The sequence below is a fragment of the Amblyomma maculatum genome, chromosome 9, assembly GCF_055883805.1.
Source record: "Amblyomma maculatum isolate TAMU_Amacu chromosome 9, ASM5588380v1, whole genome shotgun sequence".
Taxonomy (NCBI): domain Eukaryota; kingdom Metazoa; phylum Arthropoda; class Arachnida; order Ixodida; family Ixodidae; genus Amblyomma; species Amblyomma maculatum.
The window spans coordinates 34,503,489-34,516,797 of record NC_139352.1 but is presented as its reverse complement, the minus strand read 5'-3'; the positions used below and the strand labels follow the sequence as shown (position 1 = coordinate 34,516,797).

Sequence of the window (13,309 nt, the reverse complement as noted above, 5' to 3'; positions counted from 1 at the left end):
GGCGCGTGCATGATTGTACTTGCGGGTCTCGTTTTCTTGCGCAAAGGTATGCGCAACGGATTTTGTGCGAAACATAGCAAAACTGATCAGCTGCGCACACTGATATTCCTTTGCAAATGAACAGGTGATTAAGAGCCCACTTTTGTGTAGCAGCTAGGTTGTGATGGCTTTGCGAGATCCTATCCCACACAGCACATGCCTGACATGCTTGTGGAACCCCTATGGGAGTGACTGCTTAGCTGAGTATGGGACATGGATCACACTGAGCGAGGTTTGGTTCGATGCGTCCAAGCAAGTTATTATCGAAGTTTTTATGTATGTTTCGTGATTTTGCACCCATCGCTGTCTCGTCATTCTGCATAGTCCTGTCTTGTTATTGGGATGCAAATTAAGTTAAAAATAAAACCGACAAGGCTGTTGTAAGAAAACGCATTTCAGAACATGTTTTTTTTATGAAGGTATGGATGCGGTGGGGGGGAGCTGCAGCTTGGCTTTCAACATATTTTAGCTGTCAATTCACTAATTTTAGTGATAAAAGGGAAATTTTCTCTACGTCTGCTAAAATTAACATGACTCAAGCAGCATTCTGCGCTGGTTCGACTTGGTCTTCGGCACAATAGCTCCATCAATGCCTTGCATGCCTCGCAGACTCGTCAACCGCACTTCGGTTACTATTCATTTGTCTGGTAGCGGCTTTTTTCTGCTTCATCCTTTCTGTAAAATTCTTCGTTTCCACAAGGTACGACACCTGGCACTCAAAGCAAAATTTGGTACACCACGTTGTGGGTCCTATTTTCACAACATTGATTTTTCGGGCGGTGCAAGAGGCCTGAGATGAAGATGGTCGGCTAGTGCATTGTTCGCTACCCTTCCTTCCGAGGAATACCAAGAATATCCGCACCAAGGTTTCGCTGAGGGCCATATAGTTTCTGCTAATAATGACATGCACTACTTTTCAAAATGCCTTACTCTATACCCCAGCAAGTTTTCGTGCAAAATCTCCGCTCCCCACAACGGAATTGCTGTATTGTTTGTGGGCGCATCTGGTACGGATACATGTGATGAAACTCTCAATGGACATTCAAGTGGAAGTGGTGTGCCATAATGACTCACAAAGCCGCAGAGAGCTGCGATCAGCACGCCCCGCTATGCCAGAGCCGCATTGGCAGCTTCTCCTGTACTCAAAATGTCATCACGCGATGTCTTGGCCAATAACAGGCGGCGGTGCAACCCGTGGTGAGCGCCGTCGCAAGGGCTGCGTATTTCTGATGAAAAAAGGCTATTTCTGCTTTTTTGTGCCTAATTTCAATTTGATATTAGAGTTCGCAGCAGAAAACATTGTGGGTTTCCTCTGAAAGCCTGAGTTTTTCAAAACGTGCCACAGTGTCCCTTTAAGGCAATGCCCAGTCTGCTCCACATAGGACGGGCCATATGAGAGAGGAATCTTATATCAGCCCCAGTTGAGCACTATACAAAAGGCGAGACATGATGAACCCCACACCCGCTCATCTGCTGGTTCTATCCGATAAACCTTTCTGCATATGCTTTTGAACTTGTGGCGGGCAGACAAGACAACTTAGGCCCTGAACCTTTGCTCAACCTTATTCAGCCTATACAAGATATCGTGTTTAATACCAGCAAAATGCTCCTTTTCAGTGTTCTTCTGTCTTAGGGTAATCTGATTCCTCGGTATTAGTTCTTCTAGGCAATGCCTCTGCCACACCAACAAGGAGCCTCATGGGGTACCCAGTCACTCAGATGGCCGATTTGTTTTTGAAAGCTTTTTTCTATTTTGTGGGGTCACGATTTTGTCAGGGCTTTTTGCTTTATGCAGAAAAGGGCGATACCTCTTTTCAATAACTTTGTGTGCCCGGTATCGGCAGAGGTATCGCTCTTTCTTGTCCCAGAAAATAAATACAACATACTTTTGTTATATTCAAATTTAAGTTCAAATTTAACCACTAATTTCTTCTATTACCATAGTTGCAACCAGTCCACGTGGTAGGGTTTTTGCAGCATCTACAGCATTTAGTGGATGGTGTTCTTTTCGTGAAGCAATTAGACCCTAGTCAGGCACTCGAATGCTATGCCCAAGGATGCGGGATCGAATCCCGGCTGTGGCTTTATGATGGAGGCAGAAAGCAAGGCACCTGTGTACTGTGCGATGTGAATGCGCATTAAAGAACCCCAAGTGTCAAAATTACCGGAGCCCTCCACTACAGCATCTCTCATAGCCTGAGTCACTTTAAAACGTTAAACCCTCAAAACCAAACCAATTAGCCTCCATGAAGTCATTAAGGAACTGTGGTCTTTGCGGTGGTCAGCTTTTCATGGCTAAATGACAAGGCCTGGTGGAGCGACATGCACCTGTTCACATGTCCCAACCCAATCTTGACTGCAGAGGCCCGCATATTTCTGGCCTATTTATGCATTTTTATGGAGGAACTGTCCCAAAGTTCAGCATTACGCTGCAGGACCAAGCAACACAATGCATCAGTTAGCAAGGTGATCAGAACTGAAAAACTTCTGACTCTGCTTCATACAGACCAATACATGTTAGCCACGTGCACGGACTTATCTCTAGTTGGGAACGATATGCTTTTGAATTGTTGTGGTAATACCGGGCATCATTCTTCTCTTGGCCTCCACAGTTGTTCTAAATTTGCTGGTCTCAGGTCCATTGATGGCTAACACCCGATGCTGTGTAGATTCAGAGGAACCAGTACTCGCTGCTTGAAATGACGCATGGCAGGTAGCCTGTCTCTTAACCGTGTAGCAGGGACACACTGGCCGGTGTACATGTGACGCAAACAGTACAGACTCTGGTGAAAATTTTCCAGAAGTTTGTGTCTGGGCAAAGTTGTGCGCCATGTGCATGTAGAGTTTATACCAAATAATTTTGTGCATAGCAGCCGTTCATTCTTCATGAGAATAGTGGGTGCTACATGTAACCCTGTGTTTGGCTCACCTTGTGTGTGACCTAAAATGTGAGTTCGGCTGTGAAAATTGGTCATGCTTTGTTGAGACAGGGCTTCGAGAAATGCTTCTTCAGTTTCAAATCATGCTGAATGCCGGAAATTTGCATGCATTGAATCTAAGAAATGAGCTCTCATCTTGCTTGAAGTGCTTTGTACTGTTGCGACTAGACGAAAGCAGCCTTCCTTGCAACAGGACGGTGTGTTGACGAAAAAAGGATAGGTTCGCAAAGGTAACAACAGGGCATAAACCTGAAGGGCAGCTTTAAATGACTCGAATCGCTAAGTGGCTGTTCGGCTATCTTTGCAAAATGAGGGCTCATCTGTTGGTCGACCGGTACCACGGTGCTAAGTTCATAGAGCCGGTGCTGCGCTAAGTCCACAGAGTTTAAGCTAGACAAACTTGGCCGCGATCTCCCAGAGCAGTGAAGGCTCACTGGCAAAAGCCCATACTGTTATGCTCACTCCCACGGACCATGCCAAACTGATGGAAGGGCAGATTATGAGCCAACTCTTCTCGTTAGCTCCTGGACTTCACAATTTCCTTTTGCAACCGGCTGTCCTTTCCTACCCAGCCTGCTATACTTAGTTGCATTGGCTGAGACCTCTTTATTGTTATTCTTTTTTTGAGGCCTCATCACAACTTTATGTTCTTTGTCCTTTTATGCCAGCCTGCTCTACTTAGCAGTGCAGGCTGAAACTTTTTTATTGTCAATGCCTTCACCAGCTTCACCATAACTTTATACCATTTTATACCCCTCTTATTCCACAATTCTTGCATCAAGGGAAGTAAGTAATAATATATAACTCTGCAAATATAATTAACGACTGTGGCTCATCATATTGGACTTCAGCGCAGGCTTCTTCTATATTTATTTTACGCTAGGCAGTATAGAGGGCGCTGCCGCATTGCAACCCATTGGTTTCCGAATGGAATTTGGTGGATCCTTTTTTATTTGAAACAACTGGATCTATTTTTCTGAGAAATTCTGACATCAAGTCAAATCAAATCTTTATGCTCTTCATGAACATGGGGAATGGCAAATAAAAGCTGCTGTTGTAAGCAGCTTGACAAGTTCCCATTTGCCGTCAAGTACAGGAACAAGAGCGGGGCACACAGCGAAAAGAACAAGATAAACAACAGCTTTTAAATCGCAAAATGATACACACTCGCTTTGTCTTGAATGTGCAGAACAGAATTCAGAGCAAAGTACAAACACTTATGAGTCACAGAACTGAATTACATGAATTTGCAAAATGATACGCAGGCAGAGCAAAGAAAAATGAAAAACACAAAACAACGAACATCAAATTGTAATATCTGCATCACCAATTTTAGAGATACAGAAACATTTTATAGAACTCACGAGCAGGAAGGGTCCTTATATCATTACCCAATTGATGAAAGTAGTTTTCAGAAGTAAATAACACAACATGGCATCGCCGTAGTTCTACTCAAACCAACTTTCTAATATTCTGAATGTTGTGTCGAATATGTTTGTGAATTGAAGTGGATGCCAGCTAGTCGTGATAAAAAGTTAACATTACTTTTTGTTTCATTTTTTAGGGCTTTGCTCAGGTGATAACTGTAAGAATTGCTCATTTTAATTAAATCAAAAATTTGTAGTAAACGAGGTGCAGGGTGACCTTTCACAGCATTAGCTATTACTCTTACCATTTTTTTTTGGAGTGCGCTAGCTTATATTTGTTGAAGTAGTATTAAAAAATAGTATGAAATATGCGATAGAAACAGTGAAGGATAAATTAGAAGCCTTGAACGGATAGGAAGAACATCCCTATGTCGGTACAGTGCTAATTTAGATAGTACTAGATCTATGTGTGCATCTCAGAGCATATATTTACTAAATACTGCGTCTAAAGTTTTGAAGTTACATTTCTATGAATACCTTTTGGAGCTTGGTAGTTTAGGTTTAGTCCTATCTTTACATTTCAGTATCATTTCTCTTTGTTTACTGGCTTTATTTTTTTTCTGGGATTTGGGAAGAAAAAAATTTTCCTCATGGTTGTCTCTTCTCTCTACAAACGTGCAGTGCCTTCGGCGAGTACGCCCACTGTGTGCGCACAGTCGTGCAGGTCAAGTGCAGCACGGATCGCAACGCCCTCATCGAGAGCATCATACAGCAGACACTGGACTTCATCGGTCTGCACTGCGACAACTACTACTATGGATCGAGCCTGTGTTCGGCTGCGCCGTCGCTCACGTCAGCAGTGACTGTGGTGCTGGTCCTCATGGCAGTCTCAGCCGGTCTCGTCGGGTGGCACTGATCTCCTGCCTCACATTGCACATGAAGTTTGGAACCGGGATCTGGCCCAGTCGGAATGTGCTGCTTGAAGAATGAAGGGAGCAAGGACCTGATTTCGATTTAAATCCACCCTGAGAACCCTGAACAAAGCAGCTTGGGTGGAATGTCATTTTCTTGTTTATAATTGAGATGCACTCATTTTTGGATCTATCTGGCTGGACCAACTTGTGGGCCAATGATTGGGACTGCTGGTCATCAGCTCGTTGTCACTGTCTAGTTGAACTGACTTACGAGCTCAATCGCAGCCTGTAACAAGCGGTTTTTCCTTGTTCCGAGCAGCTGTAACTGCTTACATATGGGAATCGCATAACAGATGCAGTGATGATATCCATTTGGACATTTTCAGCTTGAGAGAATGCTTGAAGGCAGCCAGCATTTTTTTTTTTTTTCTTGTTGAACGACAGTCAGTTTGTAAGCGAATTTGTGTCACAAAATGCTTTTACAAGGAGCCTTCCATCATCTCTCCAAGTAAGATGTTACTGCATGAACTACGAGGGGGGATACAATGAGTTAACACCTACCGAAGTTGAAGAAATAAGTCTGAAAGAATCACAGTGAGTGGTGTCATCACATTACCAATGAAGTCGTAGGACATGATTTGCTCTCTGCTAACCTGATTTTGAGAATTCCAGTTCTGTGCGAGGGTGTTTCGAGGGTTGTTCATGTTAGATGGCTCAAACGTGTCCCATCTTCTCTCTTTGTGGTTCTGCAGAAAGTCCATTTCGTCACCGTGAAAGTAGGATGGTGGAAAAAGTGCTCAAGCATTGAAGGTATCGGCATGGCTGTTAGTTTTGTTAAACTACGGGTAATCCATGAAAGGAAGGTGCATGTTTTAATGAGCGTGTACTCATGGTAGAAACTAATTTATTTACTTTATTCAATAGCACAATGTAGAGAAGCAGTATTATGAAGCAATGGCCACAAAAAGAAACAAAAGTGCTGCTATTCATCATTTTGTACGTCCAAGCTCTGTTGTGCCTTTCTTTACCAGAAAATAACAGACCAGGCTATGCCCGCATATTCGACATTTAAAAGTTCTAGTTTTGCAGATCACGTTGAGATATATGTGCATTACAAGAGCTTATACTTCTGTTCTTCATTTTTTACCGTTCTTTTACAAAACTCCCAAGTGATGGACTAATGACTTGCCCAAGTATACATCGTTCTCAAATAGGTTCTTGCCATGTAATTGCTAATTTGTGGCAACCACATGGGCCTTTGTTGTTTGTTTGACAACTGAGAGAGAAAGAATCAATTTTATTTGGGGTCAGATTTAGTGTCTAACAATCATTTTGGCTCGTTGGCTTGCCATTCCGGGGTTAGTTGGGCAGCCAAGGCATGCCAGTGTAAAAGGGGGGTGCTGTAGGGAGATTGGCAGACAATGGAGCATTGGAAATAGTACAAGAGGGTGGACATAATTTAGGAGACAAGGGGTTGGATGACGGCTGAGACCTTTATTGGTACGGGCACTTTTTCCTCATCGCCAACGTTCTCGGGACTGGTGACACGCAGGCCTTGACAGTCTGCATGCCTACTGCATGTCAGAGCCCTGGCTCACCTCATGACCACTACACATTATGGACTGTGACAGCGTCAGGTCCTGAAATATATGTGTTAGCATGGACTTTTCCTTCCATTAAGCTTCAGAAACATGGCAGGTATTACTGCTTATCAGGTTTTTAATGTCAGCAGATTCAAAACTACAGGCCCCATGGCCTTATGCGTGACTTGCTTGGGCCACAAACTCCAAGAAAAAATGCGAAGCAACGATTGATGCATTCAGTTGCCATACTGATGTATTGGCAATATGTATGAGTTATTCTGAGCTCAAAACAATACTGAATGCATGCTTTCTGAGTACAGGATTGAATATAGGACTACCCCTGTTTTAAAGTGATCACTAAACTACTATAATTATGGTGAAATAATAGCGCGAAAACTGGACACACCGAAAGAAAAGAAGGTTGGCATGGTTGCCATCTGTTTCCCTCTCTTAAACCTACCTGAGCACTGAAATAATGTCTTACCTTGCTGTAAAAGTAAGCTTAGTAGTTTGCAAGAGTTAATATAATTGAGCTGTTTCGAAAATCATTGGCTGTCACTTGGCTTAAACTTTTCTACATTTCTGCAGTGAAGGGCTTTGCCTAGTGGACACTGGGAACCACTTATCATATCATCATAAGTATTTTTGTGCCTGTAAGGCTGCTAGAATGAAGCTGAACAGAAACATTTATAAACTGTATCTCAGATGGCATTGCTGCAACTTGGATGACAAGGCCCACTTCTCAAAAGAAACACTGGATTCGTTGATGAAATTCTTCTTGTGATTTCTTGTGAGAATTTCAGAGGTCATTTTTGGAGTTAAGATAAAATGGTTCTTGCGACAGGAAGCTAGGAAGTGCGAGATTTGCAAAAGCTTCACCAATACATTTTTAACATCTCCCTTGCACTTCTAGAAATTAAAATGTTCACCGACGTCATTCGCCTTGAGCATGCTCGCATCCGTTTTGCATTTTGCGGCACTGAAGTGGTCAAGAACAATTAAGTATCATGAATTACTTAAATCAGTGGTGCAAAGTTAAGCGGCTTATTGTTATGCAAGCGGAGCAGCAGAAGCAGCACAGGGTTACATGCCTATCTAAATGAGGCAGCACTCGTGGACTTAGTATTAATGAACTTTTGCTGGTGCGCATTGCAAAGAAAAGCTGTAGCTTTTTATCTTAATAACTGAACTGCTCCAAACTTTTTACGGACAAGAAACAAAGATTTGCCCATAAAATGTCCATACATTTTACGAACAAGGCTGTATAATATTCTTAGCCATAAAAAGTTTAGCACGGAGCTTTTACTGGTGCGTACTGCAAAGATAAGCTCTAGCTTTTTATCTTAATAACTGTGAACCGCGCTTAACTTTTTATGGACAGGAAACAAAGACTTGTCCTTAAAATGTTCATATATTTTACTGACAAGGCTGTATAACCTTAGCCATAAAAAATTTAGCATGGTTTACATTAACGTACAGCCAACTAGGCCCAGCTTTTTATCTTATTTGAGCTTCTACTTGACAATATAGATTGGGATAGGAGGATCCCTTACACTCTGCAATTTAATAAGGCACAAAGCTTATTCTTATTAAGGCGACATTCCTAACATGATGTTAGCTCTCTGTTTGTTTGTTTTGTTTCATCCCTTTGTGTCTTCCGTCCTGCGGTACGTGACACGGTGCCGGCCGATCGCTTGTGCACACTCGCAACAAATTATTGCTCACTAGTAGAACAATGCAAAAAAACTGCAGATACTACTTCAAGAGAAATCGTAAGTTGTTGCTAAATACTGGCTTCAATATACGACTTTAAACCTGTACATAATGTTCATGTTTTGCGTGCACTGCCTTTCTTATCCTACCACTCTGTTCGTAGCTTGGTCAGACTATATAGTAGGCAGTATTGAAAAGCTCTGGTTTATGCATTTTGAGAGCAAGATGATGTTACAATTAAGGTGCAGTCGCATTTTCATTTCTCCGTGCGTGTCACAAGTGTCGCAATGTGGTGAGAGCAACGCAGAGCACTGCTGAAATGTCTGCCATTAACAGAGACTGCTTTGTATGAGTGCTGCCGTCGTAGAGGGTAATAAGCTTAAACGTATCGTCAGCACTCATTTTCAAAACAGGTAATACTCAAAAACATTTACCTGGTTATCATCAGTGACTTCCGAATGCTCTTTCTGAATGACCTCGTCGCTGCGTTTTCAACTGGTTACGACTTGTAAAGTGACCCCAGTCTTGCCTGCTTTTCTCGGCCTGTGTAATTGTATGCCCTCACCATCTCACTTTGTTTGCTATGTCTATTCAGTGTAACATGCTGTGACCACGGTGCAATTCACTCCTAAAGCACACATTTTAAATTTGAGATAAAAAATTTAAGAAAATTTTCAGTAATTATTGTGGTTTCTTTTGCTATATATTCAAGCTCTTGGCAGAGATGGCAAGTGATGTAAGAGCTCATGCTTTAGACAGAGTGCATGATATGCAACAGGTGGCTGGAAGTTTTCTGAACAGCAATATAAAAATTGGGTGATTTCCTTATCTTGTTACTGAAACGTGTTTATGAAGAAATATGCAGCTGCTGGCATAAAAATTTCGCTTGCAGGAGGTGCTAGGAAAGGTACTTTAGATGAAACTTAGTTGTATAAATTTTAGAAAGGGTTCACACAGACAAAAAGGCCAAAATGTAGGATGTAACAATGGCAGTGAGTGTTAGCAGCTCTAACGGCCGTGGTTTTTCTTATATTCTACCAGTCACAAAAGACGTATTGGAATAGTCTAAGCTCACTGTGTACCAACTGAAAACCTATCTGTACCATTTGGATATCTATTGGTTGCAGTTGTGGTTTGTGGTTTGCCTATATTTACTGGACTGCCGTTTTCATCAGTAGTAGCCCATTTTAACACGTAAGTTGTAAAAACCAATTTCTGTTAATGCTCACTGTCAAAACACGCCCTAGTAAGGTGTACACTACAAAATCGGATTTGTGATCCTATGCAAATATGTACGCATCGTCGGAATGTTAGCACTGTAGCTAATTATTCTTGCTGGGCTCTGACACTGTGTACAATATTTCCTGCGTCATTTGTTCACTGTCACAGTGAGTGAATTGTCGCTCTTTATTAATGCCTCCATGACTACACATTTTGCGATGTGCATAAAAACAGAATAATTCTCTTTTACGTGTCACTGTTAAAAGGTTTCATTCCAAAGAATGCCAAGTTTGCTTGCAATGGCTTCAAGTTCAAGTTGACACACGATGCAATGTGAGCACCTTTCTTACTTTAAACTCTTCCTTTGCAGTGAATAATTGTGATTGAGAACATGCTGTTAATGCTTACTGTTTTCTACATTGCATATTCTAAGCTGGTCTAAAACCTGAAAATGATGAACTGGCCTCAGCCTTTCTAGTGCAGAGGTTCATGCACAGGACCCTTTAACCTCTGAATAATTAGGCCCTAAAAGGAGTTCAGTAGACACGAATAAAAATGAAAAATGTGGGTGCTTGTTTGCCGAAAAAAAAAAAAAAAAAGAAATGCTTGCCTGCCCACTGAAATGCTCACTCTTCATAAAAGCAACCTGTTTAAAGCAATAAGCAAATATTCTGCATGCTGAAGTAGTATGCAGTGTACAGGCCAGTGTTAATTTTACTAAGCCTGGCATTCATAGGTTCATAATTTTCAGAACAAATTAAAGTGTTCCAGTTGGTAGTGAAAAGAGAAATTGTTTCAGAAATTCATAGATTTTCATACTTCGACTATATTTTTGCGTGACAAAAATTCTATCCTGGAACGCAATCTCATTGAGACAACTTTTGTCATCGGCAAATGGGGGCACGGAGAGCTTTTCATAAGCGCACCATTTCTGGCGAATCCAACAGTAAAAAAGAGGCTGATTTCACCTGTAGCATGCAACAACTCAACTCATTAGGAATATGTCTTCAAATTAAGACTGGGAGGCATATTCTGATATGAGTGCCGTAATACTTGCAAAGAAACCTACCATAATACATAGCTGTTAAGGTGAGGTGCTCAATTTGACAGCTGATGGAGATATCATTAGCACTTTTTTACATCATTCCACCAAACAATAACCTAAAATTCTTTAGCATTTCAGAAAATAGACTTGTAAAGAGCCTTTAAAAGTAGAGCCTGTTATAGTCGTTTTCTGCACAGCACCGATTTGGCTCACTTATCTTAACGGAAACTGAACTACTCAAACTGCTCAAAACATGCTGTTTATTGAACAGCATCAATGTGTTCCATGCACCCTTTATGCTGTCTTACAAGCATGTACTTCAGCAGTGAAGAAATAAGAATAATGTAGGGATTACTATTGTGGCAGACTTCAATCTTCTTCATGGTGAAGTTATGCTTACTATATTTTTTCTTTATAAATGTTTATTATGTCTGTTGTTATGGTTCTGCATTGCCACTTTTGTGATTAGTATCATATCTTGTTTCACACGCTGCAATGATAAAAATGGAGAAGGGGCCATGTAACCTTTCTTTGGCTTTTATAGATTTCACAAAAAAAATGAAAGCTAGATTACTCGCTAGCAAAATGTAAAATTGTTTGTGTGCTTCTTTTCTTTCTCTAAGTGATGTTTCCGAGGCAGAGAACCTGATATTTGGTTTTATTTGGTGTGTTATAGTTCATCTGCTCCGACAGCCTTTTTTGTACGCATTATCTTAGCCGATACTGCGTGTGTTTGTGATAAGGTTGTTCTTGGTGCTTGCTTGTACATATACATAATATGTGTGTGTGGAAGGGGGGGGGGGGGGCAGGTGCAGGACGTAGTTTATAGAAAACTACAATCGTCCTGTGCTTTCTTCACTAATAGCAAGTTTCAGGACACTGGCTCACAATGGAGGAGGTTAGGATGTTGTTTCAGGGTTCGAGCAGAGATGCTCCTTTCTGGTGGCACTCTCTTCGCTGTTATTCTCTTCTCATTGAGCCCATGGCTGTTCGCTGGGCGTCCGGAAGTACTTCTCTGTGGTGATAGATCGCGAGCGAGTGTGTGGCATTAGATGTCCGCTACTCATGGCTATTTGTACATAGCGCATAATGTCATATCGCGAAACAAGCACGTAGGCACGCGCACACATATATATCGAAATGGTTTGCCGCAGATGACGTGGTGATGACTTGTTAGTGTTGTGTGGGTGTCAGTACATTCAAACTAACACTCTGTGCTGAGCACTCATTCATTCCTGGCTTAGGGCTTAAAAAGCTCTGAGAGACCTTCATTGTGGAAAATGGCAACAGGTAGAAGAAATTCCTGTATTTAAAACAACCATAACAAACTTTCAAAAACTCCGAATCAAAAATGTTTCACTTTGAGAGCTAAAGTCTGCATTTTTTCTTGCTTCCTGCAAGTCACCATGCTGGGTATAGTGACAGTGGTGCATACACTATTGATGGTAATAACCGGACATGAGCAGAGGCGTGACATATGTTGTCTCAAGCAGAATGACATCCTTGCTTTATCATTTTCTTTTTTGCACTGCACTGGCGGCTGTGTAAACTTGTGTATGCATTGAAATTATCTTTCAAATTTGTTTGCTTTCTTGCTATTCAATAAGGGTGACCTGACTATGTTGCATGCACCTACTTTCTGTCATGCAAATGTACATTTAGCTGAACTGATTGCTACCTTCCTTTCACTGCAACTGCAGCTACTGTTGAAAGAGTGCAATTTGTCACAGCCATGGCTCCATGTCACTCTGTGTTGCAGAGGGGTCTGTCTTGCTGCCAAAAAGCTAAATCGTGCTTTTTGCAGCCTGCTGTGTTTAGGTTTAATGTTTTTTGAGCTCTGTGATTGGAGGCAGGTGCATGTGTATAGGAAGCCCTCTACGGTGAGGAGGAGCGCTTCACGGAGAGCAATAATTAGTCTTCTCTTAAACAATCCCTCTGCACACACTGAAAACGGCTCAGCTGAAAAATATAATGACACGTACAGTGAGCGTAAACATTGGCCACTGTTGGGAGTGTCTCAATTCTTTCAAAGCATGATATGCACTTATGATAAAACAAATTTCTTTGCACCGAGATTTTGTTCACTATAGAGTTTAATTTCGATACAAGGTTAACAATGCACAGAGTATTGAGTGTTTTAAGATATTGGATTGGCGACGTTCCTTCGCGCAAGTCTTATCTTTTCGTGCCGGTGCAGTTGTACAGAAAGGTGCGGGCCTCACACACATGTGCTGTCTGTCCGTTGTATGCGTTGTGGCTGCTATGGTGTACTTCATTGCCTCCCTTTTTTTAAAATACCAGGCCTGGCACAGTTGGCATACCGGATGGAGAGCTGTTTCTTCCAATCTTGTCTTGTTAGGGTTTGTCTTGTCTTGTTAGGGTTTTGTGTTAATGAGTGAAAAAAAGGCATTATACAGAGACGCTTTTTAGCTGAGACAAGGTTAAAATTATTCAGGAGCAGAGGAGCATTGAAACTGCAGTACACTTT

General features: G+C 41.7%; 1 protein-coding gene across 2 annotated transcripts in view; it reads left to right on the top strand.

The window, feature by feature from the left end:
• LOC146178814 (uncharacterized) overlaps positions 1-10,380 on the top strand; it is a 276,544-nt gene extending 266,164 nt beyond the window's left edge. For both annotated transcript variants that reach the window (XM_084578562.1, XM_084578563.1), the window contains exon 7: positions 5,027-10,380. In XM_084578562.1, the coding sequence (XP_084434688.1) occupies positions 5,027-5,261 (235 nt within the window). In that variant the 3' untranslated portion in view covers positions 5,262-10,380. The remainder of the gene's footprint in view (positions 1-5,026) is intronic.
• Positions 10,381-13,309: the final 2,929 nt, after the last annotated feature.